This window comes from Syngnathus leptorhynchus, chromosome 2 (assembly GCF_054491065.1).
Source record: "Syngnathus leptorhynchus isolate UIUO chromosome 2, UIUO_Slep, whole genome shotgun sequence".
NCBI lineage: Eukaryota > Metazoa > Chordata > Actinopteri > Syngnathiformes > Syngnathidae > Syngnathus > Syngnathus leptorhynchus.
In genome coordinates, this window is record NC_141196.1 from 24,371,022 (window position 1) to 24,396,915 (window position 25,894).

The following is a 25,894-nucleotide window of genomic DNA, read 5'->3' on the forward strand; positions in this document are numbered from 1 at the left end:
CAGGACAGTCCCACAACATCCAGAGCCTTTCAGAAATCAGGGCGATTCTCATCCACTCCTGGGGCCTTACCCTCGAAGAGTTTTTTAACTACCACAGTGCGACTTCACGTGCGAGTGAAGCCACGCAGTTGTTGGCTGACCAGGTGACAGACATGGAGAAACTTCTACCAAATTCACTAATCATTGTTTTGGGTGATCCTAACAGGGCGAAACTTGCACACGAACTCCCCAGATACAGACAGCACATAACGTGTCCCACCAGAGGGGCACAGACACTGGACCACCGCTACATCATAATTAAGGATGCATACCACTCTGTGGCTCGTGCAGCTTTAGGACTTTCGGACCACTGTCTAGTTCATCTGATCCCGGCCTACAGGCAGAAACTAAAAACCTCTGCGCCTGTGGTGAGGACTGTGAGGAAGTGGATTGTGGAGTCAAGGCAGGATCTCCAAGCCTGCTTTGACTGCACTGATTGGGGATTTTTTAAAGATGCAACTTCAGACCTGCATGAACTCACCGAACCTCAGGAGGCTGCACAAAGTCAAGGAGGAGGCCTACAGGAGCGGCACCAGGACCTGTTCAAGCAGACCAGAAACACACTCAACCGAGAGGTCAGGAAAGCCAGAAGGTGTTACGGGGAGATCCCTGATCCCTCAACAGTGTGGAAAGGTCTGCAGAGCATCACGGGCTTCAAGAAACGAACCCCCCGTCCTGTGGAGAGCCCAAGGCTTGATAACCAGCTAAACAGGTTCTACTGCAGGTTTGCTCGGTCCTCCCACACAACAGGACCTCTTGCAGCACTATCTACATTCTCACTTCCCCTCACAACAGCTCTGTCCACACTGCCGTCACCGCTGTCACCTACTCTCGCTCTTGCAGAGCCCGTGCCCGCACTCCAGATCCGCGAAGAGGAAGTGCGCCAGATGTTCTGGAGACAAAAGATCAGGAAGGCACCAGGCCCAGACGGCGTGTCACCCTCCTGCTGGAAAGTCTGTGCTGAGCAGCTGGCACCCACCTTTGCACGGATCTTCAACCGCTCCCTGGAGCTGCGTGAGGTGCCCTCGTGCTTCAAGAGCTCCACCATCGTTCCAGTAGCCAAGAAGCCCGCCATCACAGGATTGAATGACTAGACCTGTCGCACTGACATCTGTGGTCATGAAATCTTTCAAGATGTGAGTGCTGAACCACCTGAAGGATGTCACGGGCCCCCTGCTTGAGCCCCTCCAGTTTGCCTTCCGGGCAAACAGGTTGGTGGATGATGCGGTCAACATGGGACTGCACTACATCCTGCACCACTTGGACACCCCAGGAACGTGCGCCAGGATCCTGTTTGTGGATTTCAGCTCGGCGTTCAACACCATCGCTCCTGACATCCTCCAACAGAAACTCATCCAGCTCGCGGTGCCTGCCTCCACCTGTCAGTGGAGCACCAGCTTCCTGACCAACCAGAGACAGCGTGTGAGGCTGGGGAGCATCACATCTGACACCCGGACCACCAATACTGGCGCCCCTCAGGGGTGCGTCCTCTCCCCACTGCTCTTCTATCTCTACACCAACGATTTCTCCTCAGGTGACTCTCCTGAGAAGCTCCTGAAGTATACAGACAACACCACTCTCATCTGACTGATCCGGGACGGTGATGAGACTGCGTACAGACAGGAGGTGTAGCGGCTGGTCCACTGGTGCAGCCAAAACCACCTGGAGCTGAACCCGCACAAGACCGTGGAGATGACAGTGGACTTCAGGCGAGACCCTTCACCACTTTCACCCCTCACTATCCGCAGTAATACTATACTCTCATCGGACACCTTCAAGTTCCTGGGAACCACAATTTTTCGGGACCAGAAATGGACCGGCCACATAGATTCTGTCCGGAAGAAGGCCCAGCAGAGGCTGTACTTCCCGAGACAGCTCAAGAAGTTCAACCTGCTGCGGGAGCTGCTGAAGACCTTCTACACTGCCATCATCCAGTCTGTCCTCTGCACCTGTCTGGTTTGGATTGGCCTCCAAACAAGACAAGTACAGACTGCAACGAACAATCAGGACTCCAGAAAAGTTCATTGGAATCAACCTCCCATCCATCCAAGACTTGTACCTGTCCAGGACCAGGAAACGTGCAAGCAACATCTCTACAAACCCTTCTCACCCAGGTTACAGTCTGTTTGAACTACTGCCCTCCGGACGGCGTTATAGAGCCCTGTACGCCAAAACCAGATGACACAGAGACAGCTTCTTCCCCCAGGCTGTTGCTCTGATGAACTCACACCACTCTTAAGAGTCTTAGAGTCATTGCTGTGCAATAACATCCTGCTCTCCACACCTTTTTTGAATTGTCTACACTGTTTGTCCTCTCTGCATCCATTTCCCCTAGTTGGAGTTTCGAGTTTTTCCTTGCCCTCCTGGGAGTTTAAGATCAGGGGATATTTGAGAATATTTGTCATTTGTCATTTTCCACATGTCCTGAGTGTTGTTAGTCACCTAAATGTTGAACAGAGACTGTGATGTACCGGAGTCAAATTCCTTGTTTGCCACGCTCAAACATGGTGAATAAAAACTCTTGAATCTTGTGTGTCGAGCACAGAAGTCCAACAATAGAACACCGCTCGGGTTCAGATCGGGGGTGCGGGGAGCGTTCCTCCCAATCACGCCCTTCCAAGTCTCATTGTCATTGCCCACGTGAGCATTGAAGTCACCCAGTAGAGCGATACAGTCCCTAGAAGGAGCGCTCTCCAGCACTTCTTCTAAGGACCCCAAAAAGGGTGAGTACTCTGAGCACAAACAAGGGACTTGTACCCCCACCCGAAGGCGGAGGGAGGCTTCACTCTCGTTCACCGAGGTGAACCACAATGTGCAGGCACCCAGCCGGGGGGCAATATGTATGCCCACACCTGTTGACGCCTCTCACCGTGGGCAACTCCAGAGTGGAAGAGAGTCTAGATCTCTCGAGAGGGCTTGTACCAGAGCCCAAACTATGTGTGGACTATATCTAGTTGGAACCTTTCTGCCTCACACACCAGCTCGGGCTCCTTTCCAGCCAGAGAGGTGACATTCCATGTCCTAAGAGCCAGCTTCTGCAGCTGGGGATCGGACTGCCAAAGCCCGCTGCCCAGCTCGCTTTACACCCGACCCCTTTGGCCCCTCCTACAGTTGGTGAGCCCATGGGAAGGGGGAAGGCCGTTTTCTTTTTGGGCTGTGCCCGGCCGGGCCCCGTGGCCCCACCTCCAGGCCTGGCTCTAGACGGGGGACCTGGTGGCCTGCGTCCGGCCGAGGAAAAACTAGGTCCATATATTTTATTCTTCATAAGGGGTCTTCTGAACCGTGGTTTGTCTGGCCCCTCACCTAGGACTCTTTTGCCATGGGCAAAGAAAAAATGACTACCAGGGGCATGAAGCCCACCCATACAACATGGCTCCTAGGATCATAGGGGGTGACGACTCACAGAGCAGCAGCTTGGAGGAAAATCTTCTGCTGCCCTCTCCTGGCGAAGAGCATAAATTTGAGCAACATTTGCACTTGTAGCCTTTAAGTTAGTATATTTTGAGTTAGTTAATTTTGAGGAACTAACTTCTAAGTAACCCCTACTAGGCCTCTTTGAGGTCTCCCAGTCAAGCGTTGGCACCATTGTCTGGTGAAATTTGGACTTGCATCTGAGATAATTCATCGGGGCCAAATTCAATACTCATTGACGCACAATCTTCTACCATCCTAACCACTATGTCACTTGACAACTGTTGTGTAAGAGTTTTGTGTTCCGACCACTGAATTAGTGATCAGTAACGGGAGGGGAATAATATGTTTCCACGATTTCTTTTTCATAATCATCATGATCATGTTATACCAATCAATTTAAACAGTCAAATGTGTGATTTGTTGCCTTTTTAAAACAAAAGTATAAAGGTAAATAGGCAAATGACATAGGTCAGGGCTTGGTTGAATATGTAATAAATTATAATAAGAACCGTATTGGCCTGAATAAAAGACGACCCTGATTATAAGACGACCCCCTCTTTTTCAAGACTCAAGTTTGAAAAAAGACTTTATGAACATCAAATAAAAATTTTATACAGAAAATAATTACAGTAAATCTGAAACAAGTGTTTATGACAAGCTATTTGAGAGAAAAAGCATGTTATTTTGCCCCATTCAAATCATGGAAAAACTGTCTATCACATCTTAATATCTGAACATTTAAGAATGTAAACTAAAGTGCAATCACATTTGTAAATGAATGGCTTCTGTTTTTTGAAATGGAAATAAACCAATCTGTTGTGATAAAAGAACAACATTGCAATAACTGCATTAACCATCAAAGTGAAGTCTAACTGTAACTGAAGTCTTGAAACAAATCTGAATAAGGAAAACCAATGCAATAAAATAATGCAAACTAGTTTAAACTTGAGAGTAGCTGAGATCTGTCATGTCGCAACATTACTTCTCACAAACATCCTCTTCCTCGCTGTGCTCAGTGTCACTGTCCTCACTCCCATCCTCTGGCTCAAGCTGGCTCCTCCCATAGCACGTCACCCTCACTGGCGTCAAGTGCATTTGATATGCAAAATTTTTTAAACCCGTGGATGATGCTCTTTGCGGAAACTGCATCCCATGCGTGGAGGTTCCACTCACAGAGCAAACGTACTGGAGGCTTCTGAATCTTTCCTGTCGGTGTGAGTGCGTGGTCACCAGACATTCGCTTTAAAAATATCTGCCGTCATCTAGTGTTGTGAATGGGTATAATGTCTAACCCCGGATGTAAGACAACACCCCTTTTTCAGTCCTTTATCAATCCAAAAAACACCGTCTTATCTTCGAGCCAATACGGTAAATACTCTTGTTCACACAACAATTGCTGACCTGGTATTGGGGGTCAAAACAGGATCATCCCCACTAATGTTGACATGGTTGGCAGATTTATGCTGCAAATCAGATCCTAAAACAAAACAAGAATATTTTATTGTACGCTGCTATAACAGCAGCACAGCAAAGACATATCTTGTCATGGGAATGCTCACCAGTGCGACATTTGTCTGTCTCGGGGAGAAGAATCATCGTATGAGTGAGAACGTTTTCCTTTGAAATCTGCTTGCTGTTATCATGTGTTGTTCCTTCAAATGATGGTACAGTATGTGTAGGTAATTTCTCTTTCTTTCCCCCCTGGGATAAATCAGTTGTCTCTACAGACCAAAATGCAAAATGATTTTTAATGTAACATTTGAAATCGCGTACAAAGAACACATGTAATTTTTTTTACATCTATCCAATTACCTTCGGGTTCATAATTGTGTTGTAGCTCTTCCACTTGAAGCTGTAGACTGATTTTGTCGCATTGTGCCTGTAAGAGGGAAACAAAACAAAAAATCGGCCACTACAGATTAATTAAAGGCCATAGAATAGAAATGTGTTTTTAAACGTGTCTTAAACGTTTCTACTGAGGTCGCAGTTCTAATATCTATTGGTAGGGCATTCCAAAGCTCTGGAGCCCGAATAGAAAATGCTCTAGACCCTGCAGACATTTTTTTGGGCCTCAGGGTAATAAAAGACTAGCGTTTTGTGAGCGGAGGCTACGAGACGGAATGTAAGGAACAATTAGGTCGACGAGATATGAAGGCGCTAAGCCATGCAATGATTTATAGGTTAATAGAAGAACCTTGAAGTCACATCTTAAATGGACCGGGAGCCAATGTAAGTTGGCTAATATTGGGGTAATGTGATCAAATTTTCTTGTCCGTGAGAGCAGCCTTGCAGCAGCATTTTGTACTAACTGTAGATTTTTGATACTGGACTAGGATCGCTTTGCTGAGCATCACTGTTTTTACATAAAAAATATTTTGCGCTTCATCATTACATATTGAATAGCAAAATAGAGAATCACGCCAGCAGTCAAAAAATTATATTTTGCAAAGCAGTGACATTCCCAACATTACATTAGCTCTATGTTGATCTGGCTTCTATGATCCCTCACAGCCACGGCACAAAAACTCTGATGTACATTATTTTTCCCAGGATGCGACAAGTATGACATGATCCCACAGTTTCTTCCATTGGCTAAAAAATCTACACTGCTTCTCCTGAAGCCGAGATTTGAGCTTCCGACAAACCCTCCTCTCAGGCACCCCTGGGTAAACCTTACAAGGGAGGCTGAGCAGTGTGATTACTCTGTGTTAGGGTTGACAAATTATCTTGATCGTATGATTATGTTTGAATGTAGAGTAGAACTATTAACTTTTTTTTTAAACCTTTTACCTTTCTTTGACTCTGAAAAGTTTAACCATTCAGTTGTTGAAATTTTCCAAATGGTGTGGAAACCTTCTTGCTTAGTCATCTAAAATGCTCCATTAGTTTCTGTTTTTCACAACCTTGTAAAACAATGAGCTGGGACCCTCCGCACTGATTAACCAGTTGCTGAGGTGACCACCAAAACATGTTCACCGTCACCCCCACTCTGCTTGTACTCAATAAATATGCTCTTGCAAGACACCAAAGGCAGACTTTGTTCGGACACCACTGTATGTACAGTGATGAACAATTTCTCCACTTGCAAGTGCTCAGAGGGCATACTGTCTCCTGTGTGGTTCTTGCAAATAAGTTAGAGTGAGCACAACTCTAACACTCTGGGACTACACCCTCCGGTCCTTCTTCTCAAAAAGGAAGACCACCTCCCCAGTCTTCCAATCCAGAGGCACTGTCTCTGATTTCCACATGATGCTGTGGAGGCATGTCTGCAAGGACAGCCTCACAACATCCAGAACCTTCAATAAATCCGATCAAATCTCATCCACCCTCGGGACCTTGACACCAAGAAGTTTTTTAACTACCTCCGTAACTTACACCCCCGAGATTGGAGAGTCCACCTCAGAGCCTCCAGGCCCTGCATCCACAATGGAAGGCATGTCAGTGGAATCGAGGAGGTCTTCGAAGTATTCTCCCCACGACTCACAAAATCCCGAATTGAGGTCAGCAGTACCCCATTTCGACTGTACACAGTGTGCAGGTGCACTCCTGAGACGTCTGATGGTGGACCAGAATTTCCTCAAAGCCATCCAGACGTTCTCCATGGCTTGGCCAAATTCCTCCCACGCCTGGGCTTTTGCCTCAGCAAAGCGTTACGCTTGGCCATCAAGTATATGTCGGTCGCCTCCGGCCCAATAGTACTCCTTCACCTTGACGGCATCTCTTACTGACGGTGTCACCAGCGTGTTCCGGGGTTACAGCCACAGGGGTTGCAGCTTACGACCACAGCTCCGGTCCGCTGCATCATCAGTGGAGGCACAGAATATGGACATCAGACTCAATGTCCCCTGCCTCCCCCAGGATGTAGGCAAAGTCAAGTCAAGTTTATTTGTATAGCCCTAAATCACAAGCAGTCTCAAAGGGCTTCACATAGACAATCAATTGACAATTATTCTCAAAGCATCCCCTGATCTTGGGCTCCCAAAAGGGCAAGAAAAAACTCAAAAACCCCTACCAGGGGAAAAATGAGAAACCTTGAGAAGGGACCACAGATCCCCCTTTCAGGATCACCAGGCTGCAATGGATGCAAAGAGGGCACATAAAATACATAATATGGAAATCAAAAAGTGGATGTCCAGGCCAAAGCGAAGAGCTGTCGGAGGTGCCTTCGACTGTCCTGGCAGTGTCATCGAGGAGGGTCATCCGCTGCAGTTCCCTCATGGTGAATTGGTCCACGAGAATCTAGATATCCGCCGTCAGCTTGGGTGTCACCTAACCACCTCTCCAGCCGGGGAGGGGTGGGGTCGGGGAGAGGGAGCAAAAACAAACTCCAGCCGAAACGGCCACTACAGGTTAATTAAAGGCCATATCATAGAAATATGTCTTTAAACGGTTCTTAAATGTTTCTACTGAGGTAGCAGTTCTAATATCCATTAGTAGGGCATTCCAGAGCCTTTTGATAATGGACTTGGGAAGACCAGAGAATAATGCATTACAGTAGTCCAGGCGCGACGTGATAAATGCATGTATAATAATTTCCGCATCACCGGTCGAGAAGATTGGGCGAATATTAGCAATATTACAAAGGTGAAAAAATGCTATTCTGGTTATATTCTTAATGTGCTTCCAATTGTACATCCATTGCTTGATCTCCGCGAGGCATGCCTCAAGATTGCAACAGTCCCGCGGATTTGTCATTGATAACGGCATATATAATTGGGTGTCATCCGCGTAACATTGAAAACTAATATTATATTTACGTATTATGTCCCCAAGCGGAGTCATATAAATAGTAAATAGAATTGGTCCTAGTACCGATTCCTGTGGGACACCACGCGTAACTTTATAGAGCTCAGAGGACGCATTGCCATGGACCACTCGGTGCGTCCTGTCTGATAGATACGAATGAAACCAGCTTAGTGATGACCCCGAAAAAACTACACAACCTTTAAGACGCTCTAATAAAATATCAAACTCTACAGTGTCGAAGGCAGCACTAAGATCGAGTAGTAACAATACCGATGAAGTGTTTGAATCCATAGCTATGAGGAGATCATTAGTCACTTTAGCAAGTGCTGTCTCAGTGGAATGATTAGCTCTAAAACCAGACTGAAAAGATTCATATCGATTATTAGCGACCATGTAATCAATAAGCTGCTGCGCTACTACCTTTTCAAGAAGTTTTGCTATGAATGGGAGATTTGAAATTGGCCTATAGTTACTGAGACAGTCCGGGTCAAGATTTGGTCGCTTAAGTAGCGGTTTAATGATAGCGGTTTTACAGGCTGTTGGCACTATCCCAGAGGAGACAGACAGATTAATTATATTTAAAACGGACGGTCCTAAGATTTGAAATAATTCTTCGAATAGTTTGGCTGGAAGCGGGTCGAGTAAACATGTTGTTTGTTTAGCCGCACTAACTAATTGTGTAAACCTTTCGAGGGACACGCTTTTAAAATTTGAGAGGGTTATTGCATGATCGTCAGCGCCGGTAATCGGCGGTCCCGACTGAGGGATCGGAATGGTCATCTTGATCTCATCCCTAATGGATTCAATCTTTCGAGCAAAGAATTTAATGAACTCGTCAGTCGAGTGAAAGGAGCTATCGGGGGTCGGCTGGCGTAGTGTTAGCTTTGCCACTGTATCAAATAGGTATTTAGGATTGTTCTTATTGAGATAAATGACCTACGAAAAAAAACGAGTTTTTGCTAAGATAAGCGCAACTTTATATTTCAGGATCCTCTTGCGCCATGCCTGATGGAAAACCTCAAGTTTGGTTAAACGCCATTTGCGCTCATGCTTTCTACTTAATTGCTTAAGCGAACGTGTTTCATCTGTGAACCACGGAGTAGGCAATCAACGGCGAGTTTTCAGATGTAGCGGCGCCACAGAGTCAGTGGCATTTAACAATGTAGCATTGAATTCATTTGTAAGATTATCAATAGAGCCGGTATATGAGGGAAATACGGCATTTGCTGGTGGCAGCAGCTCAGATAGCGCAGTCGCAGTCATGGAGTTAATACTACGGCTGCTATAATTCAGATTGCTCTCTTGTCTTTGACTAAGAACTAAAATTTCTAATTTTATTAAGTAGTGATCAGACAAAACAGTAGTGTATGGCAGTACTGTTATATTAGAGGTTGCCAGTCCTCGAGATAATACCAAATCTAAGGTATTACCATTCTTATGCATTGCTACCTGTACGGCTTGCGTAAAACCAAACGTATCAATTAGAGTCTGAAACGCCGAAGTAAGTGGCTCTGACGGTAAATTCATGTGGACGTTAAAATCGCTCATGATTATTATATTATCCGCATTTGTCACTAGATCAGCCACGAATTCTGAAAATTCATCCAGGAAGCCAGAGTAAGCCCCAGGTGGACGGTAAATAACAGCAAGATAAAATGACGGTAAAGCGGTGGATCGGACAGTGAGAACTTCAAATGTTTTAAATACGTTAATCGAACGAGGCGTAAATCTAAGATCGGAATTTGAGATGAGGGCAACACCCCCACCCTTTTTTCGAGGACGCGCCACATGCGAGCTCACAAAATTTGGAGGCAAGGCCTCATTAAGCGGTAGCAGTTCATTAGGTTTTAACCAGGTCTCGCAAAGCCCAAATATATTTAGATTATGATCCGTGATGAGGTCATTAACAAGAACTGCTTTCGTATGAAGCGATCTAATATTCATAAAACCAAGTTTAAGTGTAATCGGTTGATCAGGGTTTGTATTTATCAAAGGATTTTTAAACGAAATGAAAGTAAGATTGTGTTCTCTAGGCCTGACATCACCTCTCAATTGTTTATTAGTGCGGTGGGACGATACGACCGTAGGAATCTGATAGTAGATATTGGTACACGTAATATTATCTGAAACAGGCACCATATCAACAGCTATACCGGTCGGGGTGGAGCGATTGGATTTGTCTGCCACCTCAGTAGAAAGTGTGTTCATGTGTACTGTAGCACTATTCAAACTGTGACGCTCTAGTCTACACAAGGAGCTATGTGCATGCTGGAAGTCTAGCCTAGCGCTAGTTAACTAACTTAACTGACTCCAAACCCATCCTGACAGGTGGTCTAGTCACCTGTGCCCTGGCCTGCTCTAAGGTGACCTGTCATGAGTGGCACAAACAGTAATCTATATTCCTAGAAAGAGTGAAGGCGCCTTCACGGTTAGGATGAAGGCCGTCCTTCCTCAGCAGGTCAGGGCGGCCCCAGAAGGAGGACCAGTTATCTATAAAATACAGTCCCTGCTTTTTACAGAACACAGCCATCCATCGATTAAGGGAGACTAATCTACTAAACCTCTCATCAGAGCCTCTCCCAGGCAGGGGGCCAGAGACAAATACTCGATGCCGACTCATCTTTCTGGCGAGATCACAAGTCCTCGCTATGTTTCTATTTGTGATTTCAGATTGCCTCATCCTAACATCATTGGCGCTGACGTGTATCACTATATCCGAGAAGCTAGTGTTGTTGGAACTACGCTGTTGACTTGTCCTATTGCGAGTCAGCTCCCTAAGATTAGCTTCTATGTCGGGTGCTCTGCCCCCAGGAATACACATTACCGTGGCTGGATTTTTAATCGTGATATTTCGGGTGATGGAGTCACCTATGACCAAGGTGCGAGGGCCAGTAGACCGAGATGACTTTGGACGGCTATGCGTCTTACCTGGCTCACCGCGATTAGCAAGCCGCTTGGGGCTAATGCTAACGGGGCTAGCGGGCTGACAACAGTCCGCGACTGTGTCCGCCACATCTACTGTTATCGCACTATTCTGCTCTAACTGGCGGACACGTTCCTCTAGCAGGGACAACCTCTCTAACAGAAAGGTGCAGTTGGTGCACAAAGCAGTACAAACCTCTTGTTCCGCAGCCATACTTACGTGTCCAATGATCGACGGTAGACAAACGACCACCACAGTAGCAGTTTTTTAGGGGGGAAAAACTGTTGAAGTTGTGAGATAGCTCAAAGCTATACCGGAGGTGGGGCTTGAAGCTCTTTCTGACAGGTGATTCTGCCAGACGTTCCTTCACAATACGTTTGTGTCTGCTAGGTCAGACTGACATCCTCCCCCACCATCGGAGCCAACATACCACAAATTGATGATCATTTGGCAGCTCTGCCCTTTTCTTCACCCTAGTGTCCAAAACATGCGGCCGCAAATCTGATGACATGACTACAAAGTCGATCATCAAACTGTGGCCTAGGGTGTTCTGGTCCCAAGTGAGCACACAACACAACTTATGTTTGAATAAGGTGTTTATTATGGACAATCCATCTTGCTTTACCCCACTTACAACCCCATGGTGATGAGGAAACGCCCCACTAAAAAGGTGACACGTCTGAGGACTGCAATGAAGCCCAGAGATATTGTTTTAAATGCATAGACTTGCAAGAACTTTGTAGCCCTCACGGTGAGGACATCGATGCCCTCACCCTCAATATCAACTTATGTGTGGATAACACTGTACCAACTAAGAAGGTATTGTGTTTCTCCAACAAGAAAACGTGGGTGACCCCAGAGATGGAGGCCCTGCTGAGCAAGAAAAAGAGAGCTTTTTTATCTGGAGATCAGGAGAAATTGACGAGAATGCAGAACGATCTGAAGTACAAGATCTGGAAGGGCAAAGAAAGATTCAGGAGGAGGTTAACACCAACAACAAAACTAACAATCTAACAAAACTAAGTTCGAGAAGTATGTAAGTATTATGAATAAAATCTCTGGTCACTATGAGAACAATGGGAGCGCTACAGTTCCTGCTTACCGGGGTTGGTTAAAGACCTGAATTTGTTCCTCAATAAATTTAACTCTGGGTCGTTAAATCCCCCCTCCCCGCTAGCTACCATCTAACCACCACCGTATTTTGCCTCCACTGTATATTGCCTCCACCCTCACCTGGATCCTCTCATCGCCACCTGAACTCATGAGTGAACTCATGACTTGAGTGAAGTCATTGCGATTTTACTCATCGCCACATGCACTCTTTGCTTCATCGGCACCCACATCTTCTGCCTCAATCCAGCCTAATGTCCACCTTACGGCTTAACAGGTGAGATAGCAGCTCAGGAAAACAAAGATCAGGAAGGCAGCAGGACCGGATAGAATCGGCTCTAGACTGCTCAGGGACTATGCAGACCAGCTTTGTCATGTTGTTCTGCATATCTTTAACCTGAGCCTAAAGGGTTCCTGAATTGTGGATGACTTCCTGTGCGGTTCCGGTGTCAAAGATCATGCACTCTAGTAGGCCTAACCACTACAGACCTGTGGCCCTGACTTCACATTTGATGAAGACCATGGAGAGGCTCATCCTGCAACACCTCAGAGCTGGACTCGTACAATTCACCTACACAGGCCCAGTATCAAAGTGGATGACGCTGTTATCCACTTGCTACACAGATCACTCTCTTATCTAGCACAGGCAGAGAACACCATGAGGTCATTTTCTTTGACTTCTCCTTGCGTTCAACACCATCCAGCCTGCACTGCCGGGTGGTGTGTTTGAGAATATTATCATGCTGAAAGACCCAACCACGTTTCATCTTCAATGCTCTTGCTGATGGAAGGAGGTTTTCACTCAAAATCTGACAATACATGGCCCCATTCATTCTTTCCTTGGATATGTTGTCCTGGTCCCCTTGCAGAAAATCAGCCCCAAAGCATGATGTTTCGACCGCCATGCTTCACAGTAGGTATGGTGTTCTTTGGATGCAACTGCATTCTCTTTCCTCCAAACACAAAGAGTTGAGTTGTTACCAAAGAGTTCTATTTTGGTTTCATCAGACCTTATGACAGTCTCCAAATCTTATTTTGGATTATCCAAATGCTCTCTAGCAAACTTCAGACATGTACTGGCAGGGGGACACGTCTGTCACTGACATAGTGTTACTGATGGTAGTCTTTGTTACTTTAGTCCCAGCTCTCTGCAGGTCATTCACTAGGTCACCCCGTGTGTTTCTGGGATTATTGTTCACCGTTCTTGTAATCATTTTGACCCCACAGGGTGGGGATCCTGCGTGGAGCCCCAGATTGAGGAAGATTATCAGTGGTCTTGTATGTCTTCCATTTTCTAATAATTGCTCCCATAGTTAATTTCTTCACACCAAGCTGCTTGACTATTGCATTGCAGATTTAGTCTTCCCTGGCTGGTGCAAGTCTACTTTTTTTTTTTCTGGTGTCCTTTGACCGCTCTTTGGTCTTGGCCATTGTGGCCCAACGACAGCCCCAAAACATCACTGCTCTTGAGGAGATCTGCATGGAGGAATGGCCAATGTACCAGCAACAGTGTGAAAACCTTGTGAAGACTTACAGAAAACGTTTGACGTCTGTGAAAGAGTATGTAACAAAGTATTAATATGAACTTTTGTTATTGACCAAATATTTATTTTCCATCATAATTTGCAAATAAATTCCTTAAAAATCAGACAATGTGATTTTCCGGATTTTTTTTTATTATATTACTTTGTCTCATAGTTGTTGTACCGATGAAGAAAATTCAGGCATCTCTCATCTTGTAATGAGAACTTGCACAATTGGTGGCTGACTAAATACTTTATTGGCTCACTGTAAATGCATATTGTGTATGCTGTGTACAAAATTCATATCATGTATATGTGTGCGGCGGCTCGGTGGAGCACTGGGTAGCACGTCCGCCTCACTCCTTGTGTGGAGTTTGCATGTTCTCCCCGTGTCCGCGTGGGTTTCCTCCCACATCCCAAAAACATGCTTGGTAGGCCGATTGGAGACTCTAAATTGCCCCTAGGTATGAGTGCGAGTGCAGATGGTTGTTCATCTCGGTGTGCCCTGCGATTGGCTGGCAACCGGTTCAGGGTGTCCCCCGCCTACTGCCCGATGACGGCTGGGATAGGCTCCAGCACGCCCGCGACCCCCGTGGGGACAAAGTGGTACAGAAAATGGATGGATGGATGGTATATGTGTGCATTTTTTTCATGTACAAAGTTTCTCTTGATGGTGTACTCTGGTTACTTATCATATTGCTGTTCTAGTTGTTTTTCCGATGCTGGGCTGCTGAAATGAACAAATGTTCCCGTCGTGGGTTTTAAAATAGAATGTTATCTTATTTCCTTTGTACAGAGAGGTGACATTCCTGGTGACCTGCGTCTGGGAGATTGTCAGTACAGTGATCCCTCACCACTTTGCACTTCATCTTTCGCGAATGCACTACTTCACGGGTTTGTAAGTGACGGGAGACAGAGTTTAAATACACGCAGATAGTGCGGGGCATGCTATTGAGGAGTCAGGACAGAAGGGTTCTTTTTCCTACGTGCGGAGGACACCAGCAATGAGCCCTGATGGTGTGCCGCTGAGCAATGTGCGTTACTGCGAACGTGACTGAGTTCAAGTGCAGGACGTGGCAGCCGGCCACGTGCACCAACCATTGCAAAAGGAGCGGGGCGTGAAAATATGTGTTTGTTCTTTTATTTACTGTAAAGGTACAATACATGCACAGAACAGTGTGGGAATGGTTAGTCAGGGCATAAGAAAGGTTTACGTAGTGTGAAAGTATTGGGGCGGGTTTAAAAAGCATTAATATTGTGTACTGGACCACAATGCAACAGGAGATTCATGCGCAACCGTGACTCACTTTGGTTTTTGATTATGCATGATGTTCCCCGGGTTAGTGTAGTGTGGTAATTCTGACTTTGGACCTTTAGTATTACTTGGCAAGGTAAACTACACTTAATTGACTTACAATACACCCATGCCCTCTACCGGCCAATATGAAAGATTGTGTGTTGGAAATTTTAATACATGGTATTTAGATTGCTAAATAATGCATAGACCATATCTACTTCAGGGATTTTCTGGAACGCGGGTGGTTCTGGAACGCATCTCTTGCAAAAAACTAGGGACCATTGTACCGTATTTTCCGCACTATAAGGCGTACCAGATTATAAGGCGCACCTGCAATGAATGGCCCATGTTAGGGTTTATAAACTATCTTGATCGTATGATTATGTTGGAAAGTAGACTAGAATTATTAACTTTGTTGAAACCTTTTACCTTTCCTTGACTCTGAAAAGTTTAACCATTAAGTTGTTGAAACTTTCCAAATGGTGTGGAAACACTTTCTTGCTTAGTTAGTCATCTACAATGCTCCACTAGTTTCTGTTTCCACGGCCTTGTAAAACAATGAGCTGGGACCCTCTGCACTGATTAACCAGTTGCTGAGGTGACCACCAAACATGTCCAATGTCACTCCCACCCTACTTGTTCTCAATAAATATGCTCTTGTAAGAGACTAACGGCAGAGTTTGTTCGAACATTGCTGTACCTACAGTAACGAACAGGCTCTCCACTTGCAAGTGCTTAAAGGGCATACTGTCTCCCGTGTGGTTCATGCAAAATAAGTTAGAGTGAGAATATCTCTAACATTTTGGTGCCGTGACCCGGATTCCAACATACCCACTGCTGATCGACGGAGGACGACGTGCTGCATTGTCGACAAGCCAGCATCCATTAGGAGGACCTGGTAAAGAAAAGACCTGGCAAGTGAATTCTTCGCTGGGCTAGCATCTTAGGTCTGCCTTCGTCTGACAACAGTGGATTGACGGGATCCGCCAGTGCAACGAACCAGGGGACAAGTAAGTTAAAACCCTAAAATTGTGTTGTTGTGAAACGCGTAAGAGTGGAAAGTGCACAAAATATAGTAAGTATACAACACACACTTTACACTAAACTTTACACGCCCGGTCCTATTCTATGGAGCTTTCTTCCACCTCCGTGGCTGGAAATGCCACCTCTGGGGATGGAAGTCCACGCCGCTGCATGCTTGGAAGTCGACGCCAGTGCTTGGGGCCGTGTGGCGGTGAACTATTTATGTTATAGTTATTTGATGTAAGTGGCAGCTTGTATATAGTTTTATTATTACAGTTCAGTAGTTGTTGCCTCGTTGAACTCTTGTTTTGTAGGATAAAGAACCGTTTACCAAACCAACGTCTTTCCTTGTACTTTGTTAACGCTACAATATAGTTATATACTAGATCTGTGGAATAACGACGAGGCTGACGTCAGGCCGCATGCGTGGCGTTGTTGACAAAGGACGAGGAATTTGATTGATGGATTCAATGATTTGGAGTGACAGATGGTTTGATAATGTAATATGATAGGTATTTGAAATATACTTTATATATCGTTATATGGGGTCTGTGGAATAATTAGAAATGCAAATCACGACAAGTTCGACGGCGCGCATGTGCGGCATTGTTTACATAAAGGACGATCGATGGATTTAATGAATTGGAATGACACAGATGGTTTGATAAACGTGTTATTTATGTAATAGTTATTAGAATAACTCTGAATGTTACGTCAGGCCCGTTCTCAGCTCTTTGTTTGTGTTTATGTCACGTTAGCATACCTATCGTTTAGCCTGTTGTTGCTCGTTCATGTCTGTTCTTGGTGTTGGATTTTGTCAAATAAATTTCCCCCAAAATGCGACTTATACTTTGGAGCGACCTTGTTCACGTTATTGTGCATTTTATGGCTAATGCGACCTATATCCCGTAGCGACTTTTAGTCCAAAAAATATGGTAGATTAAACCATATAAGTGCATATGTTATCATAAGAACATTAGTTTCAAACAATACTATATTAATATGTAGTATAAATGACATTCAGAAAATAATGTCTAAATAATATAAATATAAATATGTGTTTGTGTGCGTGTGTGTATGACATGTAGATGTAGTTCAAGTATACACACTGAAAATATGTTTTTAGAACCGTTTAACATTATAACAACTTTTTTATAACAAAGTACAAGTGTAAATACTGTAAATATGTTTTTAAAACTTTATTATTATAAAAAATATAACAAGGTACAATACTGTAAAGATGGTTTTAGAACTCTTATTATTATTATCATCACAACTATTTTATAACAAGGTACAAGTGTACGTATTGTAATTGTGTGAGCACTCCCTGCCTTCTGCTGGCGTGTGAGTAACTTTTGTGCCATAATTCCTCAATTTAGAAGTGTTATTTTGATTTTTTTTTTAAATTTGGAAAAAATCTGCGATGCACTGAAGCCGCGATAAATGAACCGCAATGTGGCGAGGGATTACTGCACGTAAATACATTAGGTTATGGATAATGGATTCAGCTGCAATTGGCAGAGCAAGAAAAAGTGAAGAAGATTTTCTGTACTTCACTTTCAAACAAATAAATATATTCATTTTATTGTGTACTTAAAGTTTCCAAGATTGTAGAAAAGTGTAATTCATCCCTCCAGGTGCTGCAGAGATACTTTCGTAATCTGTTTGGCAGCTATTTTCACAGTTTTCTCCATTTTCTATTACGTATTTTTATCTATTACATCACATCCGTTGAGTCGGCACTACCAAACAACGTCATGGGTGTTGCCAAACAGTTATGCAAATCTGCCATCTTTACTATTACTTTTTAAGTCCAAACAACTCAAGAATGGTGAAATCGACAGATCAAAATGTTCCGTTGTTGGATGCATCAATCCACACAACTCATTGCACCGTCTCCCAGCATCAGAACCTCAAAGAAGTGCTTGATCAAATGTCCTTTATCCAGCAGTGATCCCAGAATTGTTGGGGAAAGTCCCCCTTGTTCAAGGACAAGTGTTTCAGAAATCTTTTGTCAGTAAAAAGGATTGGCTCGAAGACTTTACTTCATTGATGGTTCAGTTCCTTCAATCTGTGAAACGATGGACACAGTAAAGTGGTCAATTTGAAATGACACAAAAATAATAAACTATATACTTCACATTCATACTATGCGTGTCTCTGATGCCCCCGTTTTCATAGCATTCGCGTCAGTCTTTCTGCTGATGTTAGAGCTAAGCGCTCTGTTTTCACTTCCTGTGGGTGTATTTTGAGGAGCTGTATTAGATGAATTGCATCGTAGGTCCTGTGTTTTTCCTGGGAAACAGAACGTGTTAAATGCATCCGATAGATTCTCGGTAATGCTAGCATTAGCTTACTGGTTAATTGACTGCAGTGACTGTTGACAAGATGTGTTGATAAATATATTGTGAGGGGATTTATTTTCTTACATGTTATACATGTGTGGCAAGTGGCACCACAAGGGAGTCCTAGACAACAATATAAAAAGGAAGACACAAGAGTAGCAAGGTGTGCTGGTTTAAAAAGGAAGTCACAAGGGTAGCAAGGTGTGATGGTTTCCTTTGGGGGACAGAGAATCGCGGGGCGCACGCAGTACCATGTGTTGGCCAAGGCATGACCACCGGGATTGAGTTGTGGTCAAGATGCTTGAGTGACTGGTATGGGTATGTCACCGTTCAGGTATGCGGTATTTCAATTTTTTTCTTTGAGTTTTATTAAAAATGTAGTCTTAACTGGTTGATAACTCATGTTTTATTTCTTGCAGTTGTACCGCTGCCTGCTGTCATTTTAAATTTTGTATTTGTTCAGTTTCTTTTTGTGTTACTTCTCCCTTGGGGACATTAATACATTTTCTACACTGCCTTTGGGTTGTTGGTCAATCGTACCATGATTACATTTGGCGTTGTCGGCAAAAGAAATCTGACCTGTTTTTATCAGTTGGATAGTTTTTTAGTTTAAGGACAGCAGGAGCGGGAGGAGTGAGATTGATCGCTGATTGACAAGTGACAACATTGACGCGTCCAGTAGTGGCGGAATTTATTTAGAGCCCGATAGACAAGCAAGCATGTCACTTGAGAGCGAGCTGCCTGCTTTGAGACAGGCAGCTGACTCGAAAATGCCCTCCATCTCATTTGGGGCGGCGAGTAAAGGAGCACTGAGCATTTCAGATCACGTAATCTATATGCAACAGGACAGGAAAATGCTGCTGTTTTCTGGAAATTTGAACCATGTGGATTGAGAAAATGAGAGACATAACAAATGAGAGGGCACATGGAAAAGGAACCTGGTCAGGTTGTCTTGGACCATCTAGAAACGGGGTGTCAAACGTACGGCCTGTGGGCTGGATCAGGCCTGCGAACGGGTTTTGTCCGGCCCACGAAATGATTTTGCAAAGTATAAAATTGAGCTGCACTTTTTTAATGAAAGAAAGTGCTGTTCTAAATGCTTCCGCTGGATGTCGCAATAGCAATGCTGTTAAGCAAGCAAACTGTTTATTCCGGGGCTGAGAAAGTGGCCAATCATGTAGCCTACAGCTTCCGGAGCTACCTTTTCGTTCTGCCTGCGTTATTAAATCTTCTACTTTGAACATTACGTGCTTTGAAACCCTTATTAGCACAAAGTGCCTGTCAAAAAAAAAGAAAAGAAAAGTGGATGCAAGTCAAGTCAAGTCAAGTTTATTTGTATAGCCCTAAATCACAAGCAGTCTCAAAGGGCTTCACATAGACAATCAATAGACAATTATTCTCAAAGCATCCCCTGATCTTGGGCTTCCAAAAGGGCAAGGAAAAACTCAAAAACCCCTACCAGGGGAAAAATGAGAAACCTTGAGAAGGGACCACAGATGGAAGGATCCCCCTTTCAGGATCACCAGGCTGCAATGGATGCAAAGAGGGCACATAAAATACATAATATGGAAATCAAAAAGTGGATGTCCAGGCCAAAGCGAAGAGCTGTCGGAGGTGCCTTCGATTGTCCTGGCAGTGTCCTCTAGGAGGGTATTCCGCTGCAGTTCCCTCATGCTGAATTGGTCCACGAGAATCTAGATAGCCGTCATCAGCTTGGGTGTCACCTAACCACCTCCCCAGCCGGGGAGGGGTGGGGGGAAGTGGGGTCGGGGAGAGGAAGCAACAACAATCTCCAGCCGAATCGGCCACTACAGGTTAATTAAAGGCCATATCATATGTCTTTAAACGTGTCTGAAATGTTTCTACTGAGGTAGCAGTTCTAATATCCATTGGCAGGGCATTCCAGAGCTCTGGAGCCCGAATAGAAAATGCTCTCGCCCCTGCAGACATTTTCTTGGCCCTCGGTGTCACTAAAAGACTAGCGTTTTGCGAACGAAGGTTACGAGACGGAACATAAGGAAAAACTAAGTCGACGAGATATGAAGGCGCTAAGCCATGCAATGATTTATAGGTTAATAGAAGAACCTTGAAGTCACATCTTAAATGGACCAGGAGCCAGTGTAAATTGGCTAATATTGGGGTAATGTGATCAAATTTTCTTGTCCGTGAGAGCAGCCTTGCAGCAGCATTTTGTACTAACTGTAGACTTTTGATGCTGGACTTGGGAAGACCAGAGAATAATGCATTACAGTAGTCCAGGCGCGACGTGATAAATGCATGTATAATAATTTCGGCATCACCGGTCGAGAGCATTGGGCGAATCTTAGCAATATTACGAAGGTGAAAAAATGCTATTCTGGTTATATTCTTAATGTGCTTTTGAAAGGAGAGCGTTTGGTCAAATATTACCCCGAGATTAGTTACAGTATCACTCTGAGTGATAGAACGGTTATCTAGAGTTATAGTGGTTTCCTTAAATAAATGTTGATAACGAGCTGGACCAATTATCAACATCTCAGTTTTATCTGGGTTCAGACGAAGGAAGTTGAGAGACATCCATTGCTTGATCTCCGCAAGGCATGCCTCAAGATTACAACAGTCCCGCGGATCTGTCATTGATAATGGCATATATAATTGGGTGTCATCCGCGTAACATTGAAAACTAATATTATATTTACGTATTATGTTCCCAAGCGGAGTCATATAAATATTAAATATAATTGGTCCTAGTACCGATCCCTGTGGGACACCACACGTAACTTTATAGAGCTCAGAGGACGCATTGCCATGGACCACTCGGTGCGTCCTGTCTGATAGATACGAATGAAACCAGCTTAGTGATGACCCCGAAAAAACTACACAACCTTTAAGACGCTCTAATAAAATATCAAACTCTACAGTGTCGAAGGCAGCACTATGATCGAGTGGTAACAATACCGATGAAGTATTTGAATCCATAGCTAAGAGGAGATCATTAGTCACTTTAGCAAGTGCTGTCTCAGTGGAATGATTAGCTCTAAACCCAGACTGAAAAGATTCATATCGATTATTTGCGACCATGTAATCAATAAGCTGCTGCGCTACTACTTTTTCAAGCAGTTTTGCTATGAATGGAAGATTTGAAACTGGCCTATAGTTACTGAGACAGTCCGGGTCAAGATTTGGTCGCTTAAGTAGCGGTTTAATGATAGCGGTTTTAAAGGCTGTTGGCACTATCCCAGAGGAGATAGACAGATTAATTATATTTAAAACGGACGGTCCTAAGATTTGAAATAATTCTTTAAATAGTTTGGTTGGAAGCGGGTCAAGTAAACATGTTGTTTGTTTAGCCGCACTAACTAATTGTGTAAGCCTTTCGAGGGACACGCTTTTAAAATTTAAAAGGGTTATTGCATGATCGTTGGCGCCGGTAATCGGCGGTCCCGACTGAGTGATCGGAATGGTCATCTTGATCTCATCCCTAATGGATTCAATCTTTCGAGCAAAAAAATTCATGAACTCGTCAGCCGAGTGAAAGGAGCTATCGGGGGTTGGCTGGCGTAGTGTTAGCTTTGCCACCGTATCGAATAGGTATTTAGGATTGTTCTTATTGAGATTAATGACCTGCAAAAAATAACGAGTTTTTGCTAAGATAAGCGCATCTTTATATTTAAGGAGGCTGTCGCGCCATGCCTGATAGAAAACCTCAAGTTTGGTTAAACGCCATTTGCGCTCATGCTTTCTACTTAATTGTTTAAGCGAACGTGTTTCATCTGTGAACCACGGAGTAGGCAGTCTACGGCGAGTTTTTAGACGTAGCGGCGCCACAGAATCAATGGCATTTAACAATGTAGCATTGAATTCATTTGTAAGATTATCAATAGAGCCGGTATATGAGGGCAATACGGCAGTTGCTGGTGGCAGTAGCCCAGATAGCGCAGTCGCAGTCATGGAGTTAATATTACGGCTGCTATAATTCTGATTGCTCTCTTGTCTTTGACTAAGAACTAAAATTTCAAATTTTATTAAGTAGTGATCAGACAAAACAGTAGTGTAAGGCAGTACTGTTATATTAGAGGTTGCCAGTCCTCGGGATAATACCAAATCTAAGGTATTACCATTCTTATGCGTTGCTACCTGTACGGCTTGCGTAAAACCAAACGTATCAATTAGAGTCTGAAACGCCGAAGTAAGTGGCTCTGACGGTAAATTCATGTGGACGTTAAAATCGCCCATGATTATTATATTATCCGCGTTTGTCACTAGATCAGCCACGAATTCTGAAAATTCATCCAGGAAGCTAGCGTAAGCCCCAGGTGGACGGTAAATAACAGCAAGATAAAATGACGGTAAAGCGGTGGATCGGACAGTGAGAACTTCAAATGTTTTAAATATGTTAATCGAACGAGGCGTAAATCTAAGATCGGAATTTGAGATGAGGGCAACACCCCCACCCTTTTTTCGAGGACGCGCCACCAGCGAGCTCACAAAATTTGGAGGCGAGGCCTCATTAAGCGGTAGCAGTTCATTAGGTTTTAACCAGGTCTCGCAAAGACCAAATATATTTAGATTATGTTCCGTGATGAGGTCATTAACGAGAACCGCTTTTGTATGAAGCAGAGTATTACAAGAAAAATGGTTATCCTATTTATTCACGGAAGTTGTGTGTTTGGCTTGCTCACAGCATGTTTCAGTGGTGAAAGAATACAACATTTGTCGCCAATATGAGACTCTTCATGCCGACAAATACAACAAGTTTCAAGGACAACAGAGAAGAGAGAAGGTGAATGAATTACACCGTCCACAGGCATCGGAACCTCAGAGAAGTGCCTGGTCAAATTTCATTTTTCAAGCAGTGTTCCCACATCTGTGGGCAAAGTCATGCTTGTTCAAGGACGAATGTTTCAGAAATCTTGTCAGTATAGAGAAGGTTTTGCCGAAAGACTTTGCTTCCATCTATGGAAACAACGAACACAGTAAAGCGGTAAGCTTAACATAATGATAAACTATTTCACTTTCATATTATTGCGTGTCTATGATGCACTCGTTTTTATAGCAGTGTCAGTCTTTCTGTTGATTTTAGAGCTGTGCGCTCTATGTTTTCACTTCATGTGGGTGTATTTTGAGTAGTTGTATCAGATTAATTGCATCGAAGGTGCTGTATTATTCTTGAGGAACACAATGTGTTAAATGCAATCCTTAGCTAACGCCAGCATCATATTATTGGTTAACTTGACTGCAGTGCTTGTTTACTAGACGTGTTCATAAATATTGTGAGGGGATTTATTTTTTAACGTGTTATGTATCTATAGACAAGACTTCTGCCGTTGACATCTTTTAACCAATCAAGAAGTTTGCGGCGCAAGTAAATGCTACCTCGGCAAAAAAAATCCAAATATGTCCGGACATCTTGCGGCATGGAGGGAGTGGGGTGTGAAGTATCTTATTTGCATTTAAAGCATGGGTGTCCAAACATTTTGCAAAGCGGGCCAAATTTGGTGAGATGAAAATGTATGGGGGCCGACCATTCGCACGACATTCCTCAAACAATTACCATTGTAAATGAACTTGTAAATATGTAACTATATCCTTTGCGGTCTCCAGATCGGTTGATATTGCAAACTAGAATCAGTTGTCAATTGCACTACCAAAAAAGTTAAAGATTAAAATAATAAATTAAATACAAATGAACAATTTGATGAAAGTTAAATGGATTTTTTATTAGCTTTAAGTTTGTTTTTTTATGGTTATTGTTGTATTCATAAGAAGGGTGCTATTTGTGTTTGTGACTGAAGTAAACAGGCCAGGTTGCATAATGTCAGATTCTTAATCCAAAATAAATCATTCTCCATTTTCTTTATTTCAACTTCATACGCAACAAATTACTTCATAATCACAAAATAATAATCCATAGTCTTTTTGTTGTTTGCGATCACTGTGAGTGGGCGGCGCGGACGCAGAGTAGTGTGTAGAGTTAGTATTAAGTAGACAGTTCTCACCAGTTGTACATGATTTTTTTTTTTTGGGGCGTTCCCTGTGCACCGTCACTTGCAGCATGTCTTATTTTTGCGTCGCCTTAGTCCTTGGTGTGTTGACATTTGAATGAGGAAGTGTCTGTGTCACTGATTATCTTGCAAACGGTCACTTGTGTGCGTGTGAACTGGGAAGAGACGGGGAGACGCGCTCGCCACCGATCATGAGCGCTGGCTCATGAGCGCTGGCTCATGAGCGCTGGCTCATGAGCGCTGGCTCATGAGCGCTGGCTCATGAGCGCTGGCTCATGAGCGCTGGCTCATGAGCGCTGGCTCATGAGCGCTGGCTCATGAGCGCTGGCTCATGAGCGCTGGCTCATGAGCGCTGGCTCATGAGCGCTGGCTCATGAGCGCTGGCTCATGAGCGCTGGCTCATGAGCGCTGGCTCATGAGCGCGTTCTCGTTAGGACGAGTTTCATTTCTGTGGCTCGCTCTGGGGCGCACAGGTCCCCGCGACAGTGACGGCAGGTCACTTATTATTGAATTTATGACAGAATGCTTCGGGCCGGTTTAACTTTGGACATAAATGATTTAAAGAGACCACACCAAAACGGCTTGCTATGAGCTGCAACTCAGAACAAGTATAAAAGAGGGACCTGTGAAAGCATCGCTGTTCCACTTTATATAAACCACAACTGAATGAGTGAAACTTAATTTGGAATAATTTATAAACTTGATACATAAGCTTTAGAACAATTTTGGCAATGTCATCACCAAGTTTGTAAAAACGTACTATGTATTGGAATAGTGGAAAACAGTACATTTAATGGTGAAAGCAATGTTTTACAGTAAAGAGCAATATGAATGAGAAAAGCACGTTTTGTCCAACCTTTATTTGTGTGTTATATTCCCCTCTAACAGTGAACCCATATACCTGTTTGAGAAGACGTTCATCTTTGAAGAGTTTCTTCTCCAGTTCAAGAACTTTCTGGCTTTCTAACAAAGACTGCATCCTTTGCAAGGAAAGTTCATTTCCTAAACGTTCCACATCCTTACTGCACATGTAAAAAAGAGGAACATATGTTAAAAAAAGGTAAAAGAACACAGCTCACTTAACTACTCACAAAATCTAGGAACATTAGGACACACACTATTCACACTTCGGAATAACTAATGAATGGAGAAATGTAATTAAAAAATATATATATAGGAAATATGAAACTATTAGACTCAATTGTCATGGCAAGTGTGACTCTAATAGATAGACATAATTTTATTCATACCCCTGTTTCTCATGTGATACTGGATGGGTTTTGGTGAAGGTTTTTGTGCACCCACCTACGTATAACGCTATTAACACAGCTATGAAACTTGGTGCTACACTGTCATTATTAACTTGATGCTATATTAACTAAATTGTAAGACGCCCCCCGCAAGCCTGTATTTTATAACCTTGACAACAATATATTGGGAAAGTCCGTCGAAATGGTTTATTTGAAATACAGTAAAACCTCGGTTTTCGA

General features: G+C 43.8%; 1 protein-coding gene across 8 annotated transcripts in view; it reads right to left on the bottom strand.

Moving 5' to 3' along the window:
• Window positions 1-25,894, bottom strand: part of spdl1 (spindle apparatus coiled-coil protein 1) — a 129,525-nt gene that overhangs the window by 40,406 nt on the left and 63,225 nt on the right. For 5 of the 8 annotated variants that reach the window (XM_085935589.1, XM_085935552.1, XM_085935542.1 and 2 more), the window contains 4 exons: window positions 25,306-25,426; window positions 5,266-5,332; window positions 5,013-5,174; window positions 4,855-4,930 (listed from right to left, as the gene is read on the bottom strand). In XM_085935589.1, the coding sequence (XP_085791715.1) occupies window positions 4,855-4,930; window positions 5,013-5,174; window positions 5,266-5,332; window positions 25,306-25,426 (426 nt within the window). Of the gene's footprint in view, window positions 1-4,854; window positions 4,931-5,012; window positions 5,175-5,265; window positions 5,333-17,263; window positions 18,147-18,224; window positions 18,371-25,304; window positions 25,427-25,894 lie in introns of those variants that run through there. The other 3 variants (XR_015068633.1, XR_015068632.1, XM_085935569.1) reach the window with 2 other exon arrangements.